Source organism: Notolabrus celidotus, chromosome 5 (assembly GCF_009762535.1).
Source record: "Notolabrus celidotus isolate fNotCel1 chromosome 5, fNotCel1.pri, whole genome shotgun sequence".
NCBI lineage: Eukaryota > Metazoa > Chordata > Actinopteri > Labriformes > Labridae > Notolabrus > Notolabrus celidotus.
Window position 1 is genome coordinate 30071003 of NC_048276.1, and position 21194 is coordinate 30092196.

At 40.6% G+C, this 21194-nt stretch overlaps 1 protein-coding gene across 2 annotated transcripts in view; it reads left to right on the plus strand.

Annotated features, from left to right (window-relative positions):
• Nucleotides 1-9527, plus strand: part of pof1b (POF1B actin binding protein) — a 40374-nt gene extending 30847 nt beyond the window's left edge. Inside the window, exons 7-13 of one of the 2 annotated variants that reach the window (XM_034683125.1) lie at nt 39-152; nt 243-395; nt 580-699; nt 2572-2703; nt 5086-5156; nt 5298-5412; nt 6728-9527. In XM_034683125.1, coding sequence (XP_034539016.1) covers nt 39-152; nt 243-395; nt 580-699; nt 2572-2703; nt 5086-5156; nt 5298-5412; nt 6728-6748 — 726 coding nt within the window. In that variant the 3' untranslated portion in view covers nt 6749-9527. The remainder of the gene's footprint in view (nt 1-38; nt 153-242; nt 396-579; nt 700-2571; nt 2704-5085; nt 5157-5297; nt 5413-6727) is intronic. The other variant, XM_034683126.1, reaches the window with a different exon arrangement.
• Nucleotides 9528-21194: the final 11667 nt, after the last annotated feature.

Consider the following 21194-nt stretch of genomic DNA (forward strand, 5'->3'; position numbering starts at 1 on the left):
AAATAGGATGTTTGACCGTGGTTTGTCTGTGGTTTCAGCGTCTGGAGAGCGAGAAGGAAGCTCTGGAGAGAGATCTTAGCTTCAAAGCCGACCAAGCCAAACAGTATGACTGCCTCCTGGAGGCCGTGCGAGAAAACAACAGACAGCTGCAGGTATGGTACACAAGGCCTAACAGGTGTAACATATCCCACCTTGAAATGTCAGTATGATAGAGCCTTGTGTGTTCCTGCGTCTCTCTCCAGGTGTCTCTGAAGGAAACCAGTGCCAGCCAGCGTTCTCTGGAGAGCCAGCTCATGAGCACCAAAAGCACTGACTCGGGCCGGGAGTTCAAACTCAAAGAAATGGACGGAAGGATGAGAGCGCTGGAGAAGGAGAACGAGATGCTCAGACAGAAGGTGTGTGCACCACCTGTCTCACTCTCACCTGTTCATTCATTGCAGTCCTACCAAACACATCCACTTGTAACACTACTTGTTTGAAGACACCTGTTACACTCTCCGTTGTATTGATCTCTTTTAAAGGTAGTTTTTTTTAGATTCCTGGAAGGAAATGTTAACTCTTTGTCCGTCTGTTCTTCAGCTGGCAGGCCAGGGCAGCAGCTCCTCTCTGCAAATCAAGACGGAGGAGCTGTCCCGTCAGTACAGGGATCAGCTGGATTCCATGAGACAAGAGAAAGACAAGGAGATACAGAGGCTGCGGGTGAGGAATTCACTTGGCTGTTGGTTTGATTTCCATAAACTTTGCTTCAGATTTTCTCATTCACTGATCTTAGAGAAGTAGTCAAGCTTTTTTTATGTTTCCAAACACATATCAAACATAAATGTAGCATGTCAACACTGGGCGTGGGCAGAGTTTTAGATAGTGACGTAAACATGTGTTGGAGTAATCCCAGGATGAGACTGCAGGATGCTCTGAACAGCTCACACGGGAATTACATGAGAGGGACATGAGATCTGCTCAATTCATGACATCATGGATTGGTGAATCTCCTTTACAGAGCATAATATACATAATGCTTGACAAATAGGAACATCCCACTCCGTTTGTTGTCCCTCGGATTTTTTTTTGTCCCTTCCCAAACTTTCCAGGTCAGATTAAGAATCCAAAACCTAAGGCTATATTTCATAATTTGTTATCTTAAACAGAGAAACCTGACTTTGTAGAAGGGTAACAGTGGAGAAGGCTCCCAGAATGCTGGCTTCTGGAGTCCTGGGTTCCGGAATTCCGCGTTCCAGGATGCTGGGTTCCGGAATGCTGGGTTACAGAACTCTGTGTTACAGAATCCTGGGTTCCGGAATGCTGGGTTCTGGAATTCTTGGTTACAGAAATGCTGGGTTCTGGAAATGCTGGGTTCTGGAACGGTGGGTTCTGGAAATACTCGGTTCTGGAATGCTGGGTTCCTGGAATTCTGCCTTCCAGAATGCTGGGTTCCAGAATTCTGGGTTCCGCGATGCTGGGTTCTGAAACTCTGGGTTACGGAATTCTGCCTTCCAGAAAGGCTGGGTTCTGGAATGCTGCGTTCCAGAATGCTGGGTTCTGGAAGTCTTTTTTATTTTACTTTAATTTTCTATACAACCAAGCAGAACACTCGCTCTTGAAACACTCAGCATACCGTGGAGAAGTTCATCTTCACAGTGTCAATGGTCTTGTTTGTCAAAGACATTCATATTTACCCTCAGGTTTGAATGTAATGACTTTTAATCTGCTGCCATCATCAGTACACAGTTTAAACTGGAGCAGCTCTTTAATTTGATGCCAAGTATCTGTGACTGTAATAACATTCCCATCAGGCTCAGGTGTGCTTCATAGTGTACTAAAGAGCTGACAGGTCAAACTCAGGTGGCAGATATGGTAAACAACATCCCTGCTAGACGTCAGGGCGTTAGCATTCTGAGTGACACTAGCTCTTGTTTTCACTTTTTGTTTTTGTTGAGACCTGCCAATATTATCTATCATGTCTATTGTATTGTATAAACTGCGCTATATGCTGTAGAGAATAGAGTAATTACAGTACAAAGCCTTAACTGTTAAGTCTGTATTACCTTCTGTAACTACCCGAGTCGCCGATAGTTGTTCCAGATAGTTGTACAGTCTCTCTCACTCGCCTGCTTTGGTGTGTACCTGTCTGCACTGGACTTGGAGCGTCCTACAGAATGTCAAGCTTGCCATCCTCAGCTCTTCATCAGAAGATAAAAGTTAGATCCTGTGTGAAGAGTAATTCATCTCCTTGCAAGTAGACATCCATCTGTCCTTGTTTAGCCAAAGCTAACAGTAAAAACTGAGGTGCTGTGTCTCGTTGATTCAGAAAAAACGAGCTGATTGTTTTATTCTGAAGTGAACGCAGAATCTTAAGGATACTCTTAATGTGATGAGATAGCTCAGAGAGAGGTAACTGGATACCTTATTTGTGTGGTTTCTGTTACATCTTGAGGAAGAGGGGGAAGAAGAAGTTGCATGCTGAATATGTCATGCCTTTTAATCCTTCAGCTTAAAATCTACACAAAACAAAAGGAAAAAAACCAAAAACACTCACTTTCTTGTCCCTTGTCTCTCTCTCCGTTCTCCCTTCAGACTCAGATAACAAGAATCCAGACGGACATCACCACCCATACAACCACCTCGGACCAGAGCCTGCAGCTGAAAATCTCAGAGCTGCTCGCCATGCTGGAGCAGCGGCAGACCACCATCACGCGTCAGGAGGAGGTCTGAAATAAACATCACACTCTTGGTCATTTTCAGAGTAATTTTTTGTAATAACAGCAGGACACGTTCACATGTTGGTGAGGAGAACTTTGAGATATAACCCTGCAGCTCATCAACTGTTAACTGTAGATTGGTCTGGACAGTTTGCATGAACGTTACAGGCAAGGATGCAAGTTTCAAGAGTTTACCATTCATATATTTTGAAGCTGTTTTGAAATTGATTGGAACCAATGGATACTGGGAAATGTAGGAAAGGTACCAACTTTTCAACAAGTGGTTTGTGATAATAACAGACTATAAAGTTGTCACTGGTGGTCTTAGTCACACCATTATGACCAAATATTCCTTATAGCTGTTCAACCGACTCACGTTATGGAGGCTAGTAGCAGCAGGACGTCTTGTGTGGGCAGACCTGCAGAAACAAAGTGTGTGATCGAGTGTGTTAATCATGAAAAACTGGCCAGCTGCTGAGCGTTACAGAAACACGGATCTGTTTACACACAAACACACACACACACACACACACACGCACACACACACACACACACACACACACACATACTTTTATAGACACACACACATGCACACACTACACACATGTCTCCAGGCGTGAGTTGATGTGTTTCTTCATCACATTGATAAGTTTGCACCTTTCAAGTCCGACCACATTCTGATGTTTTTGTGCTGCACAAACTGCAGCGAGCTCTCGGTTACCATCAGCTCAGGAATGTTTCTGTCCCCTCAGGCTGCTGGAGCAACAAAGCCTCACTTTACTTTCTCACACAAACACACACAAAAGGTACTGATGGCTTTTGTTAGAGCTCACAACAACTACAGTGGCAAGAAAGTGTGGAGGAGAAGCAGAGTGGAAACATACAGAGCACAAAATTTGATCTCACTTTTTTCCGATTAACGTAAAACCTGTGATTCTGACATGCTGCAGTGTGAAGCACTTCAAGGAAACTTCCTGGTTGGTACCTAAAACTATCCGGCCTTAAAGACACAAAGTGCATGATCAAACACTAATGCCAGATCAATCAGACTTTATCAATCAGACTTTATTTGTAAATCGCTTTTCATACAGACATTGTAACACAGAGTGCTGTACGTAAAAACAACTTAAAATAGAATGAATTAAAAAATGAATAAATAAATAAATAAATGAAAAGACACTGCCATCCTAATCCCAACACCAAACCCACCCCACAATCCTAAGGTCAAGAACATGATATTTGCAAAAATGGTAGAAATAATAGGAAAATAATAAATAAATAAATGAAAAATAAAAAAGAAGTTGCTGAACAAACTGAGGAAACACTGTTATGATATCTTAATGAGGAAACACTGGAGGTAAAATAAGATATTAAAACTCAACACAGGAAATTAAATTCACCAAAATAAAATAAATTAATAAGATAATAAAACACGAAAATATTAAATAAACTAAAATGCTTTACTTAAAAAAAGTGACAAAAATTTGAGCTAGGAAATAAAACTTTTATAAGAATGAAACTCAGTCAAGACTAAAAAGGTCGGTCTTGAGTTTGCTTTTAAAAATGTTGATGCTCTGTGCAGCCCTCAGATCTTCAGGTAGAGTGTTCCACAGGCGTGCACCGTGATCATAAAAGCTGCCTCACCATGAGTCTTTGTTCTAGCTTTTGGTACCATTAATAGTCCACTACCTGAAGACCTGAGGGCTTTCACAGACTCATATCATAAAAGCAAATCTGACTAATAAGAAGGAGCAAGACCATTAAGAGATTTAAAAAACAATTAAATAATCTTGAATTCTAAAAGATACTGAAAACCATGTACAGAGATTTAATAAAATAATGACCCAGGATTATTTGTTGTTAAAAAGGACTCATGGGGTTCCAGGTGTCCTCTCACACAGTAAACCCACTCGTAAAACTTTTTCTAATCTCTAAAAGAAAGGCATGGTACAACAGGGTTTGCGTGAGAACTTGTTGGATGAATCAATCCTGAAACCAACAGATGAACTCAGAAAGCATTTTAGTTTTACATGTTTCTCTCAGATGTTTTCTTTTGACTCTGTTTATTGAACTGAAACAATGATACGTGCACTGAACAGGAAGTCTTAGCTCAGATATCCTTCCTCACTCGTCAGGTTACCTGCTAGCTTCACAGCCTGCCTAAATTTCCACCGAAGAAGCTCTAGAGTCAATGAATCTAGAGATCAGACTGTCGATAATAACGTGCCCAAGAGGACGAGAAACCTGGAGGCTGGCTTCCATCAAACATGGTTTAATTGCAGATCATCCTTCAGTTGCACTCTGTTGGCCTGTTAGCAATCATTACATGTAGCTGTGTGTCTCATTCTACTCATTTAACTGTTGACCTTTGACCTCTCGTGTCCCGCAGGAGATCAAGAGGCTGATGCTGGAGAAGAACGACAGCTCTAAGAACGTCACCAAGACCGTCATTACCAAGAGGTGCAACATCACACACACTAATCTAAAAGAGTTTAAATACTACATTTTCATTTTATCGACCAAAGCTGTCTCACCAGGGAGATTTACAGACTGAACATCTCTCCGTCTGCTTGTGTTTTCTGTGTGTGTTTGCGTGTGCAGGTACAGAAACCATTACCCGATCCTCGGTCTACTGAGCGACGACTACAGAGTCACCTCTCCCGTCAAAGAAGACAAGACCATCGTCATCGAGAGATCAGGAGAGATCATCAAGCAGGTAAGAAAGTAGTGACTGGATAAAGAAGAAAACAAAGCTTTAAAGTAGGTGTGAAGAAACAGAGGAACAGTAGCAGCCTTCTCCAGAGTGAACACATGGTCATGGGTAAACCACAGACGTTTATCACTGCAGCTGTATTGGGCAGTTTGTGTATATGTAACGATGACGAGCAGGATCATTCAGAGAAATCAGCTGGCACTGAGGTCCAGTTGTTACCAGAGACCCCCCTTCACATAGTCGTACCAGATTTACCACGGACATAATGAAGGATAGGGCTCAGATGCTCCAGGACAAACCAATAACGAAACAGACTTATGAAGGGTTTCAAGCAAGAGTACAGACAAATGAAGTTTCTTAACATGTTTATTTGAATGATACTCGGTCTCACGCATCAAGTCGAGGCCCCGTTAACTTCAAAAAGGTTTGAAGACTCCTGCATGTCTGTGCTTAAAACTCTAAATTATTCAGAGTAAGTCGAGTTTAATGGAGAGTAAATCATTTCAGACTTAAGATTCAACCTTAAAAACTTAACTGACCTGAAATTCACGTGTGAGAAAATATTAAAATGTGCCTCTCTGTCTTTGCCTTGTTGTTGTTGTTTGACTGTATTCTTTGGTTTCACATAAAATCATGGGCCAGACATCTGATTTGTAATCACATGCACTGGCGCCCCCTTGTGACAGGATGTTGCTGCTGCAGACGGATCTGCTGCAGGTTTTCGGTTGAAGCAATGAAATGCTGTTTAAACTGTATCTGTTACACTGTGATAAGCATTGGAGAGATTTAGGGATTGTTTAAATCTGTGTTGCATTCATGAAACGTGAGAATAAGCTGGATTTACTTGATTAATTTCAACTTTGCTGTCTTTTCTCAGTGCTTGGGATTTTCTATTCTTCCACTACACACTTGAAAATCCAACAAAACAGGGGTATACTTTAATCCTAACACTTCACAACAGCACGTTCTGAATTGAAATGCCCCTGGAGTTGGTATTTTACAATTCTCTTTGGTTTCATGAATGTAGCACAGTCACTTTGCTAGATTTGAAGCTGTTTGAGGTAACTTAAAGATATTCTCTTGTGAAATCCGGCATGTTTTGGATGTGCCACTCATCACAATCACTTAATGTGAAGGTGAAAATTAAGATCTCTGTAATCTTATCAACCACTGCATCATAAAACTGCACAAAAGGCTCACCTTGTCATAAATATGGTGGAAACCGGTCGGCCATGTTGTTTTTTCCAGTATGTTTTTTTTTTTTTGACTGAAGCTTTGAACAAAGTATAACAGCTGTGCCTGTGTTCTCTCAAAACAGGAAATCATACTAAGCCCTTAAAGACACTGCTTCTCTCCGACAGGAATGATTGAACGTCGAGAAGACCCAGACGTCATCTGCCCCTCCCCCTTGCATGCTCCTCCCCTCCCCTCCCTCATCCTCAGGGCTCCTAGGGTCGGTGGTGGTCATTGAAATCCCCTTCTCCTCCCCTAAATTTGGGTTTGTCTGTTCGAGATTTTGGTTTTGACCAAATTGAGCTCGTTTTGGGTGAAAATTTTATCTGGGCTTTTTTTTTTTTAAATAATCCAATAATCCGAGAATAAACCTTTTAAAGTATGCAACACCGTGTTGATTGTAAAATGGATTAATGTGGCAATCATGACAACTGGGAACTGGGCAATATGTGAGCTGATTGGTTGATGATTTCCTCATAGACAGACTCTCTCTCCTTACTCACCTTCATAACAGTCCTCTATCTGCACAGGTCATACTTCGCTTTACCTGAAAAAAATAACTTTTGTGTTGGTAAATGAAACTCAGTGCAGCTGGAGAAAAATAGAATAAAATAAAAACATTTACATGAGGTTGTTTCAAAGTAAAAGTCTGTGCTACATTAACATTAACTCATGTTTAAATTTAACATCAAATATTTCTAACTCTGTGCATTAACCCTAAAGTATGATACAACTTTTATAATAACATTTTTTATAAAAATTGTCACGATTCAACCTGGTAAATATTTATACATTAGTGATATGCTTCTGTAAGGTTGGGAAATTCTAATTTATAGGTAACAATAAATCATCAGAAATGTGAGTAACTGAGGAGAAACAAAGCTAACTACGAGGGAGTAAAGGTCAGAAGTATGTAAATGTGGCATAGTTGTTCTTGTTATTAATTTAGCACAACAGCTGTCTTTTTCTTTTTACAGAAACAATGTACAATACATAAACAAACTTTGTGTTTTGATCATATATTGCTGCATCTCTCATGTAAGGGATAATTAATGATCTCCCACCTGAAGGGATTCTAATACACACAACTACCCATTCACCATACATCACCCCACTTATTACCCAGCTACAGACTGAAGTCATAAGTATTATGACGCTAAACAATGGTCTAAAGATGTTTTAATTTATTTTAAAATTATTTTTTATTTGTTTAAGAATGTATTTAAGCAAGAAAGCCTCATTGAGTTAAAACCTCTTTCACAAGAGTGTCCTGGCAGAGATCAGCAGCAGGTCGTTCAAACAAAGTTACAAGCTGATGCATCTTCCTTACGCCTTCAATCTACTTTTAAAAACATTTAAAGGGGGGTGCTGATGATCTGCAGTTTAGACCCAACCTTACCTATAAAAGTAAATCCAAGTTTAAACATTGAGCAGACTTTTTGTATTTGTCATAATCAAATATTTCCTGATGCTCCTCAGTCCTCAGCACGAGGCACATGGAGGGAGAGAAATGTTATGAGAAACCAAACGACTGAACACACAGCACCGTCTCAGCTTCCAGTTGTCACTAATGCACGTTCATACAAACCTGGTGCCATGTAGCATGCAGCATGTCCTCAAAGCCACCACAGCCGTGCTAGCCCAGGGGTCGAGGAAGTAGACGTGATACTATGATTGCTACTCTGCATGTAAATATTTATATAGATATATATAAGAGCAGGAGGGGCCTGCTCACTGTGACTGTAGAGCAGCCCCCTCCTGCTCAACATCTGAGGAACATTTGAAAAATGTTCTGATTGGGTAGTTTGCTTGGCTTTGTTTGTGCTAAATGGTAGTTTCTATTCATCCACTGTGTTATCGTGTTTGTATTTTGTGGTTTTTACATCTGATCTGACTCAGAGGTGCATGGGCATGTGCTGATCACATCATGTGTGCATCGCAGTGGGTGGGGGTGGGATTAAGGGGTGGATGTGTGGATCTGGAACATGATTTTACTGGGCTTTAAGATGGTGGAAGAACAGTTTGAAGCACAAAGTTATGCAAATGTATGTTTGTCTGGTTGTTTCTGGTCAAGTGTTTTACAAAGGGAAGCATGTTGACGGCTTTGTGTCCACTTGGTGCTCGTCTTTACGGTGCAGCGGCCTGTTTTGCTGATCCACAGTGATTTCTGCATCTGGAAAAGCACAAAAAAGAAAGACTTTTAATTACTTTTGGACACAAATAGAGGTAAAATATGCTCTTAAATTGACATGGGAGTAAATCCAGATGCTGATACATGCACTGTAACTAGTTTAACAAGCTGCAGCACCCTTTATTTGCATGCTGGAATATTTAAAAAAAATAGTGGATAATTTAACCATGCTGCTTAAACATCTGATTAACACTACTGACATGAGACAGAGCAACCCAGTGGACACAGAGCCTAGTTTTTGCAGGAATCCTGTAAAAATATGTTAACTGTCATGGTGCCTTATTGTGTTTTCTTGTTAGCAAGCTAATGAAAGGCCTGCATGGCTGTTTGGTGGAAAACATATCATTATAATCTGAAGGTAATCGGAGATGCAAGATTTTGACCAACTGACCAAATAGCCTTGGCACCATCAGTCCTCGTGGCTCTTTGGTCGCCATAAGACCGGCTTTCATCAGCTCGCTATCTGGGTGATCTGCAAAGAAACCAAATCCTGTCCTCCTGTGCCAGCACAGAATAAATTGTATGCTGAGCTAAATTAACTGGTTGATGCTAATCTGCAAATAGATGTTTCTAAATATATTTTCATATGCAAACTGTGTCTTTATTTTTCCAGTTGAACAGGATGCTTTAGTCCACTCCACAGAGAAATGCTTCCGATAGATTGTGATTAAAATCAGCCATGTATCTTTGCAAAGGTCTGCGTCTTTTGTCTTTTACTAAACAAACCTTTGGAGCATGATCCCAACAATCAAGTGTGGTAAGTTAAGGGTGGATGGATGAACATGTAGGAGCAAGGGGCTCTCTCAAGCCGGTCCTTCTCCCCTTCCTTTTACTATGCAAAGAAGTCCGTTTGAGGTAACGGTGGGTGATACGACCTAAAATTTATATCACTCTTCAGCTGTCCTATCAGAGTTACCCAAAACAGAGAGCTCATATCAGATCATATCAGACAGTGACAGTGGCTTATGGACAATATTAAAGAACGGCAACAGGTCGCCTCGAAATCCCATCACACTAACACCTCTGCAGGCTGGATGACATTAAGGCTACGTTACAACTGTAGAGGCAAAGACTTTGAATTATGTGAGAAATATGCTTCATATGTTAAAGTATGAGTCCCTGCTGGCTGTCACTGTTGTTTTATTAGGCGCACAGATTGAAAAAGTTAAATTTGTCAGCGTGTTTGGTTCGGTCGCTTAAGTTAACATGGTAGCCAGCTTGTCTCACATGCAAAGGTTAAAAGAGAATGTGTTATACTTTCTCATATTTCAAACATATATATAAAGTCAGAATGTGCGCAACATGTTGCAAATTTTCAAACCGCTAGGTATGCACATGTAGTAATCACTGAATTTATGTGTAAACTGCTCAAAATGGCACATTTTTAAAATACAGCGAGATCTTCACGAGATAGTCACAAGACTTACTGAAATGATGAAGTCATCACATGAGGGTCTCGTAACTGGTTAATCTACAAGAAGGAAACTGTCTGCCCATAGCTCTGCCCCCGACAGGCCTCCACAGGGCTAGCCAATCAGAGGACAGGGAGTACGTTCAAGCCATGAACAAGTCAAACACCGGCTACATACTGGCAAACTGTAACATTTTGTCTTTGTCTTTGATGTGAAATGTGTAACCTCCTGTTCCACATTTCTCTCAACCTCAAACAAGCCTGCGATGCGATAATCAACTGGTCTGTGCATGCGAGTAGAGTAAGATGTTTCTATAAATCACTGTCATCACTTCTCAATAAGTTGTACCTTCTAGCTGAATCTGTAATCTCTCCTGCTTCCCTGTTTGTATTTCAACACTTCTACTTTATTTGTATTTTTATTTTACATTTGAGTTGTGTCCAGTTAAACCAACCTGAAACCATATCACTCCATGACCTGGCTGTTTCAGAATAAAGGGCGTGTACAAAAACCAACTGGTTAGAGGGCCTCGCTTGGCCACCCAAACAAAATTCAGGTCCCCAGTTTTGGCCACCCAAGTCAGAAAAGTCCAGCTTCGCCCCTGCTGCTGCATCAGGTATTTTTGCCTCCTCCTTTGTATTTTAAAAGGCTTGTTTTTCATCTCCAAACAAAATGCTTTTTATGTAATTTCTATCAGACACCTGAGGTGATACAGCTTATGAAGAGCTATAAATTGTTTCCACCTTTAGATGAGAAGCTCTTCAATAAATGCATCACATCATGCATTTTCAACTAACTTCCTTCCACTCTGAACAGAGTTGCAGACCTTAATATCTCCAGCAGAGAGCGCCAGCTCCTCCCTGCAGCCTGCTCCCAGCTCGGGGTCAATGAGTGGAGCTGATGGAGCAGAGAGACACAGAATGAGGTCATCACAGCTCTGTAGGGCTTGGCTCAGTTGGCTGCTTGACAACCATTTTGACTTCAGTCACTGTTCTCAGAGCACACACGGCCTCGTAGGGAGCATGAAACAATCACAGAGCGTCGCTAACAGCCACGACTGTCCTGACGCACAAGATCACATTTCAGTGATCAGACTGCCAGTGATGAGTTCATTTGTAAATAATCATCTGATTAAATACTATCATTTCAGATGTTACAAAAAAAACAAGGGTAAGAACTCATACTTTTCAAGTCCTTTCTATGATTTAACCTCCTCTTGTGTTAGGGTGGGCACCGACCAGTTGTAGGTTTTAAATGTCTAAAAGAACCACATAAATTTGTTTATTGCATCAAGGCTTTTTGACTGTCAGGAACCTCTGTTTCAACAACATAAAACTAAACTTCTTTTTTCACTAAATCATAAAGTTCTCTGGTTGAAGTTATGACCTTTTGTTGTTAGGGTCGGGTTCAACCAAGTTATAAAAATAAAATTATAAAGAAATAATCAGAGCCAAAACTGAAATCATAAGTGCACCATGTTCCCACAGCCCTTTGTTCCCACAGCCCTATGTTCCCACATTTAGGCATCTATAAGCTCTGCTTCAGCCGAAACCCTTTTTGATCAGCCTATTTTATTTTTTCTTGTAATGATTGAGATTGTGAAGATTTCTGCTGCTGATGATCGAAATAAAATTATTAATTCATTTGTTAATTTACTATAAAGTGCTTGCAAAATATCTTGTGGGGGGATAGGGCTTAAATTGAAGGGAAATGTAGGAACACAATACCTAATTTTGAAAATGTCCTAGAAATGTTGGAACATAGGGCTTTGGGAACACCATTCGACTTGCAGAGTGCACATCTCCAATTTGCCGCATGCAAAAATGAGAAGAAGATTTTCAGTGAGTTCTGGATAACATTTTTAATGAAAATGAGGGAGAGGATACAGAACAGCGTAGCGATAAAGATGAGTGTGATATCATCCAGGAGACACAGACACCTCTGATGAGTCTGGTGAGGAGGTCACCGGTGATGAAGCTGCTCCCTCTGAAAGATTCAAGTCCAAAAATGTAATCAGTACCTTATGATGTACATGGCAGGGCATCTGCTGCACATGTCATCAATATGACCCCTGGAATCACAAGGTCTGCTGTGATGAGAGTCAAGAGTCAGTGACATCAAGAAAAGTTTTGAGCTATTTATGCCATTGTCACTAAAAAGAGTCATCATATATGACAAACCTTGAAGGAAGAAAAGTCCATGGCGACACGTGGAAAGACATTGATGAGGAATACCTGGATGCTTATATTACTTTTTTTTAGCCTTTTTTCTTGAAGTAATTATATATTGGTCGAAATTGACCTGTAACACCATCTATGTTACTATAGTTAATAATATTAAAGTGAAAAAATGAATAAAACAAATTGTTGGAAGAGATGTGTTCTAATTCCCCTCAGTAATAGTCAGGTAACACAACAACCTTTAATTTATTTATATGATTCTCTTGAGGTTCAGTTTACCATTTTTTAAATTGAAATCTAGGGGTGTACTGACAAAAAAAGTACACCCCCACACCAAAAATATCAAAACCAATGTTTTCATTGATAAGGAAGGTCAACAAGGTAACCAAGAGATGGGAAACAAATTGGATGATTGTAAATTGTTTTTAGTGTTTTTTACAGACGATTTAAGACACGAGTCAAAACCGACCCGTTAACACAAGATGGTAAGAGAAAGCTAACACAAGAGGAAGGTTAAGAAAATATCTCTGCAACTTTTTTTGCAGAGTATATTTCCATCATCTCAAATGCACCATTGCATAGTCAGACTTTAAAGATCATTCTATGTTACTTTTGACTTATTTTGGAGGTAAATCATAAAAAGATAAGTACATTTACAGAAACTACTGTACATGAAATCAAATAGATTCAAAAAGTGACGGCGCATTTGCATAAACAAACACAGTAGTTCATCGAAGAGGATGACGGCCAATTTAAAAAAAACGTTGACTTTTTTCTCAGATTGATTATTATTATTATTTCATTTTTTATTTGTATTATTATTATTTTATTAAATATTATTACAATCATTATTGATTATTTTAATTCTTATCTATTTTAAGTTTAAATATATTATTATTGAAACTATTATTAATTATTTTCATTATGACAGAAAAAGTCATAAATATGATAAGAAGTTTAAATTATGAGATAAATATTTTTTTTCAATTCGAACATTTTGGACCATGCCACCCGTTGGTTTCTGTAGCAGAAATTTGAAGCTTATCGTTTGCAGAAACCATGTTGGAAAGGCCGTCTCAACCCAACTTTGGATGACCTAGTAGGAGGCAAAGAGGCGGTGTTGAACAAATTAAAAAAGACCCCTGTGTAGTGTGCTGGAAGATCCAGCACTGAACCAGGCTGTAGAGTTTATTTTAACTAACCAGACTTCTGTCTGTGCATATGATTACAGCTAGTCCTCCAGAGCCTATAAGTGGAGCCGCATTATCAGCAACAGTGTGCTTTCAAGAAATAACAGACCGTTGCTACGAAGTGTTGCTATGTAACTGCCATTCAGAATCAAGTAATAAACTGCTATGTGATAATATGAACACTTATGATAGAAGACGAAAACTAGGTCTGACAGTTGAAAACAGGAAGCAAACACAACTTTGTCAGCTGTGTTTCACTGACATCCTTCCACTCTCTCTCTCTCTCTCTCTCTCTCTCTCTCTCTCTCTCTCTCTCTCTCTCTCTCTCTCTGCAGACTTTATTATAACGTCACTGTATTTCATCCTTCACTCCAAAAGGACAAGCATCCAAATTCCCACAGCAGCTTGACGCATGTTGTGTTTCTTTGAAAGAAAATCTCCAACTTTGCCTCAAAATATTTTCAAGCTCATGCTTTTGTACTCTTTTGCAAAGTATGTGTCAACTTCTCTCTTACATAGTCATGCTCATGCACCATGGCTGATGTATACTCTCTCTCTCTCTTTCTCTCTCTCTCTCTCTCTCTCTCTCACTGTAAACCCAATATTCTCCGGGGCCCGGGGTTTTAGAGTGTAAAGGCAGCGTAGAGGCAGGAAGAGAGAGACTGCATTATCCACATCAAAGAGCCAGAGTTAACAGCCATAATCAATGCTTCCCCATTACGCACTCCAGTCGGCCTCTCTCTCTCTCTCTCTCTCTCTCTCTCTCTCTCTCTCTCTCTCTAATCAGATCAATATGCTTTATTGGCATGAATGGAAGTATGATATTAATATTAGCGAAATAAACGGATTCATGAACAGAAAGTGGCAACTGACAGAAAAAAAACAGGTTAATGTTTCGTACAATAAAAATGTGAAACTACCGTAAACCTTGGAATAGAAGTTTGGCGTCAGTTTTTTGGGGGTGTTCAACAAAGTCCAAACTGTGTAGCTGAGAAGCTCTTCCTTATACCATTATTTTTCTGTATCCTGCTAGCTTACAGTGCGGTGGTTAAACTCAGTAGAGGTAGTGTTAGTAGTTGTGACCCACTCCCCACTACCAATTTGCAGAGACTAAGTTTATTTCTTAATGAAATGTTTAAAGATTGCTTTTTTTTAGATAAAATAACATAATTACTTGCACAATGTTGCCTATGTGGTATAAGTTATGTAAAAGAGTAGGCAGGATAAGCCTTGGCTCCAGCCTACACCTTTTTTGGTCAGCATGTTATTGGCTAAAATATATGTGGGTGTGTATGCATGTTTATATGTATGCATGAATGTACTTGTGCATGTATGCATGTGTATTTGTATGTATGCATGTACATATCGATATGTGTGTGTCTGTGCGTGTGTGTGTATATGTCTATAAATATTTTCTCGATGAATCCCTCAGTGAATGTTTTGTTTTTGTTTTTATTTGTGATTTTTACATGGCTCCTAAGTTGTGGAAGGAAATGTTGGTTGTTGATGCAGACCAAAATAAACCTAATCTATCTAATCTGTCTAGCTTCTTCAAGCGCAATCTTCTGGGTGAAACACCTCAACACAATAAAATGTCTCTCTTTACACTAGCATATTGGTGGCACTGGTGTAGGATGCAGCTACACTTTTTAGTGTGTCTTATACACCATTTATGCAGTAAACTAATCCAAACTGTGGTCATGTTGAATTTGTGTATTTGCATTAGACCATCTGCGTCAAGCCTTGAGTGACACATGGTAAAAAAAAAAATGCAAAAAGAGGTGTGTCTTTTCTGAAGCCGTGCTTTGAAGCCTGTTGGCGGCGGTTACCATATTGGAAATGCTGACTCATGCTAACTTTGGTCGATCTGGTGTGAGGCAAAGAGGTGGACTTTAGGCGGGTCTTTAGCCTCCTAGCTAACAGCTACAGTGTTCCTGCCTGGCAGTCAACTCAGCTGTGCCTCTAATTATGCAAAATGCATTATGTTAATAAATTCAAAACTGATAATAAAAAACATCACCCCTATACAGTGTGTGCCTTTTGAGAAATTACTATTCAGACCAGAACTGTTTTTCTAACCGGGCTGTAAACATGTTTATTTCTGCTGTAAAGAAATCTCTGCTCTTAGAATGGGTGTGTATGTGGCTTCAGATGCTATTGGTGGCAGTCTCAAGTGGACACTCGAGGAACTGCAGTTTTAACACTTCTGAATCAGCTTCATTTCTCATGGACAGACGTTGCTGCTTGGTTTAATCTAGAGTACCCAGGTAGGTATAACCATGTAAAGATAAAATTTGTGTATGTAAACATTTAGTGCATTCACCCCACACGTTGACACTTTGTGTTGCTGCCACAAATCCACAAGTTGGTCCTCCATTTCTAGCCTCCATCTAACTTAATGTTTTGTGTATGGTCACCAGGGCTGCTCTTACTTCTGCAGTCAGCTTGCTTCCTGATTGTGGATTGTCACATAGAACGACACCATAGCCAGAGAGAGTGCTCAGCTGAGTAAAATCCCTCTTAGTTTACCTCACACCACGGGAAAATCTGACAAGATAATCTTCAGAACCATAAATAATCTGGACTTTGCTGACTTTGGTTTGAAGGGAAACTGTTTGAAACTGTCATGGTTATCTTAGTGTGTACCCTGCTTTTCTGTGACTATATAGAGTTCAATAGCAGCAGCATCAATTTCGTAAATTCAAACACAACATAACAAAACAAACATTATTAATGAACAGCCTGCTCACACAGATTGGAATGATTAAACTGGTCTGTATTGACACCTCTGCCCCTCACAGCCCGGCCGATCGACCCCTCTTTCCCAGTAACCAGGCTCCATGCCTGGGGTCAGCCACCCTGTGAAGCCCCCTGCGTGGCTGTGGGGCCGGGGTGTACGTGTGTGTGTGTGTGTGTGTGTGTGTGTGTGTGTGTGTGTGTGTGTGTGTGTGTGTGTGTGTGTGTGTGTGTGTATGTGTGTGTGTGTATGTGTGTGTGTTTGCGTGCTCCACATTGGGCCACAGCCAGGAATTCGTAGTACGAAAGGCTGCAGCTCACACATGGACATCCAACAGCACCACAGTGACAGCAGTGACTTAATCACATTCAAAGTTTTAATGATCATTGTGTTTTAATCGTTTCTCACTTTAAGGCGGTAGTCTCAGTTTGTAGCAGCTCCCACCTGACCTTAATTGCTGCAGGAGCCTGTGTTTGTTAATACATTGGTTACATTTTTGGATGTCTTTACTTATGATTAGGATAGTTAGGGTGAGGAGTAGTGGGACACGATTGCGAATTGGGAGGGGGTTCTAATAGTTATCCCACAGAAAAAAACACAGATATCACAAGTGGTTGAAAGGGAGAGGGAAAAAGACAAGAATAATATTGAAAGCTTTGGTAAAGCAAACTAAATTTAGCTGCCAACAGCTGACCAAAAATTGTGAATGGTGCAAATTTGCAACGTGTTTAACACTCCACTTGCTCCATATGCAAGAGTTGAAAAATCTAAACCCAAGCTAATCATTTACAGATCCACCTGTGACATGATGTGACGTACAGACTGGGGGAGGTTCATTTATTTAGGAAAAATACGACAAATTTATTACATCCCTATGTGGCTTCCCTGAACTCTGTGACTCCACCTGTTTTTACGGGATCGTGAATAAACAGGAGCTCACTGTGAGGAAAGTGAGAGAGGAGGATGATCTAGTTAGTTATGAAAACCTTTGTCTGTCACTTGATTCCAGCCAGCGGTTTTGCTCGGAAGTCAGCACTGCCCCCTCTAGCATAACCAGCTTCACCGTTCAATGTAGTCAAGCTCAACCTTGTTTGATGAAGGGAACCCCTCCCCTCTCGCGTCTCTGGCACTTTTTTGATTTGACTGATTTTGACGTGCGATTGTTGGCATCTGGAAAAACTCCTTTCGGAAACAAAAACAGGCTTTATAGGTGAACAGAAAAGGCTTTGGTGAAAATAGGCCCAGTGACAACCAACAACCGTCCGATAGAAACTGCAAACACTCAAAAAGATACTGTTTCAGATTATACAGACACATACACCTTGATAGTACATGCACACACATATATATAGAGAACCTCTCACTATCACACACCTACAAACACCTAACTCTTCCCCCTACAAACACCTAACTCTTCCCCCTACAAACACCTAACTCTTCCCCCTCCAAACTCAATGAGTGCCTATCACAAAGATATTCTTGTTCTGATAATCATTCAGAATAAAGTGCTTAATCTGGAGCTGTGATCCCATGCTTATTATTTATTCTAAGTATGTCTAATTCTGTTCTCTCTCTATATAATAAGTGCTGTAATATGAATTACGTGACTTCTTGCCCTGATAGATTTACTGTTTTCAGCATTCAATTCAATTCAAATATTCAATTGAAGTAGTTTGGTCCTAAATAACTTAGAGATCCACTCAACTTGCTATTAATCAAGGTTGAGTGAATTATTATTTTGAAATCACTAATCCTTGTTTCAGTTGTGTTCCTGTCTGGTCACACCTGCTCCCTGATTGTTTCTCCCCACCTATTTCCCATCACTCTTGTTACCTCTTGTATTTAACCCCATGTTTCTCACTGTCTCATCGCCAGTTCTTTGTACCTCACAGTCTTCATCCCAGCATTCTATCTTCATCAATACATGACACAGTCTAGCTGGTTTTGATCTCTGCCTGCCTTTTTTGACCTCGCCTTTTGCCTCACGTCTGTCTGTTACCTCGGCCTGATCTGACTGCCTTCCTGTGTACGGACTCTGCCTGGATTACGATTAAACCCTTTGCCTTTTGCAACTCTGGTCTAGTGTGTTGCATTTGTGTCTGCCTTACTGTGCTCAGGATCATGACAGGGTTAGCAAAGGGTCAAATTAGGGTCAGAAGTCAACAATGAGTCAGCGTTTATACCAACATCACTATGTTTTTATCTACAATAAACCAGAGTTTTAAGTGCATGCTACTCCCGTACTCCCAAAGTCACTTTTGGCTGCAAGAGATTGGTTCGATCTCCAGTTCAGAGAGTGGACTCTGGCTATTGGTGAATGCTTATGTTACGTTGCTTCCCACCAAGCGACAACCTCCAGCCACGAGAATGGAAGCCAATTCGGAAGTGTTAAAAACTGTAATCTCTCAGGTGTCTAATTTAGGCTGGCTCCGGAAGTACCAGAAACCACATACACACCAATTCAAAGAAGACGATCTTTACAGCAGAAATTAACATGTTTACAGCCTGGTACAAAAAATGAGTGTAGTCTGGATAGCTCATTTCTCTCTCGGTACACACTGTACGGGGGGTGAATTATATCCTAACATGTCAATTTCGAAGATATTAAGATTACGAGATTTCCATTATGAGAGGCACAGCTGACTTGATTGACAGGTGGGAACGCTGTAGCTGTTAGCTAGGAGGCACTTTAACTCACCTTACCCATTAGCTTGACAGAAGTTAGGTTGAGTTCAGCATTTCCAATATGGCTCCCGCTGACGATTGGCTTCAAAACAGGGCTACAGAAACAGATGGGTGACGTTATTATAACCATTATTTATACAGTCTACGGTTCACACCAAACACTAACAATTGCTTAATTTGTGCGTAAACAAATGCCAGAATGTTTTGTGTTTTCTCACTTTATTTAGATGAATAAACCTCCGCCGGTCCGTTTGTTACGTCATACGCCACCCATAGGATCTGCACGCTGATTGGCTATCGCTGCACGAATGATAAGCTGGAGTTCAGATTTTTCAATTCTCGCAAATAAAGAGTGGAGCATTGGATGCATCACAAATTTGCTTCATTCACACTGCCGACCATTGACTTTATATTGAATTCACTCGCGATAACGATTTTATTACCATTTATTGTGAATGCCACTTTAGAGTGTGGTGTGCTGTGTTGGTCACCTCATTGCATCCACACTGAGACTTGCTGGAAACCTAAGTCTCGAATGAGGCTCTGTTTCCAAATATTTGTTTTTATGAAGGAGTAAAATCAGTCATCTTATTTCTTAATTATAAATGTATGTTTTCCTATTCTTGTATTTCAAAGGAGAAAAGATGCGATGTGATTTGCAGTGTTCTGGTGTGTAATGGAGTGGCTCTGTAAGAAATGCAGTAGGTTGGGAGCCTATAGGAAACCCCCCCCCCCCCCCCCCCCCCTCTCTCTCTCTCTCTCTCTCTCTCTCTCTCTCTCTCTTAATGTCTGGCCTCTGGTTTGTTTCACTTAATTCTATCTCCCCATCTCCTGATCCATCCATCAGTGTCTCTCACACACTCTCAAAGAAACACACATCCTCTTCCTCTCTCATCCTTTGCTTGTCTTACATCGTCTCACTGCAACTCATTTTCACTTCACTCCTCCCTTCTTTCTCTCTCTCTCTCTCCTTGATGAGTGAGTGAATGAGTGGGTGAGCGAGTGAGTGTGGGCGAGCGGGCATAGCCGCTGATGCACTCCTGGTCATTAATAAAAGTTTTATACACAGTCAGGAAATGCATTTGAGCCCCGGTGGCTGAAGCTCCTCTCAGACACACAGGAAATGGGCGCTTGGCCGGCAGCCAATCCTGCTATTTCAGGGGATCGTCCGGAGCCAATCAAGCTGGGCCTGGTCAGTTAATGGATCAGTGGCTCTTCTTCTTCTCTGCACCCAAATAACATCAGCAATTAGAAGGTGTGGGCGGCGGCCTCAGTGGGAGTTATATGAGAGGAGCCAGAGCAAAACATGAAGTCCTATGTAAGCCACATGTGTCAAAACAAAATAAAAGGACAGTAGCAGAGGTTTGCTAAACTTCTTTTACCCAATGCAAAGATCTGCTGCAACATCAGAGGTCTGAAGTTTCAACCTTGGCACCTGTAGGTTACTTTTTGATGATTTATGCCTCAGGGAATGATGGCATGGTGAAGTCAGCGCTCAGGGATGAACTTAATGTAGCTCCAACTTTCTTTCCTTGGTGCCACATTGTTAACAGTCCAACCAGCAACAAGATATCAATGAATCAATGAATTTAACACCAACATTTGGTTCATCAGTTACCCCAAAGGAGGGCCCGTTCATCTGTTTCTGGTGAGTCCCAGATTCACTGTAAATTTTGAATTCTGCAAAGGCCAATGTTGGATGGAAAATGAGATTGAGATGCATTTACAAACCTTGACACATTAAAAATATGTGAAAACCAGTTAAATAGTCATCCTGACTGTAAGATGAAGTAAACCACACAGATATTGAAAAAAAAAAAACTTTTTCTTTTCTTCTCTCTGTGTGGTTTACTTCATCTTACAGTTTCCTGGTTTCTTTTGAGGCTTCTGTGTTTTCCAGGGAAAGCTCTTGGACAGCTCTGTGAAAGCTGTAACTGAAAAAATTTGAAAATAAACCAGTGCAGAGTAAAGCCTGATTTTTACTCCTGCGTTGAACCTATACCATTCGTTCACATAGCCCTGTACCTCTGGAGAGGCCTAAGAACGCACGTAGAATGACAGGCACCTGCTAAACCATGCAACTACGTGTCAAAACAACACAAGCCCTGTGATTGGTCCGTTATGTGCGTTGTGCCTCTTTTTTCTTCTTTGCAATAA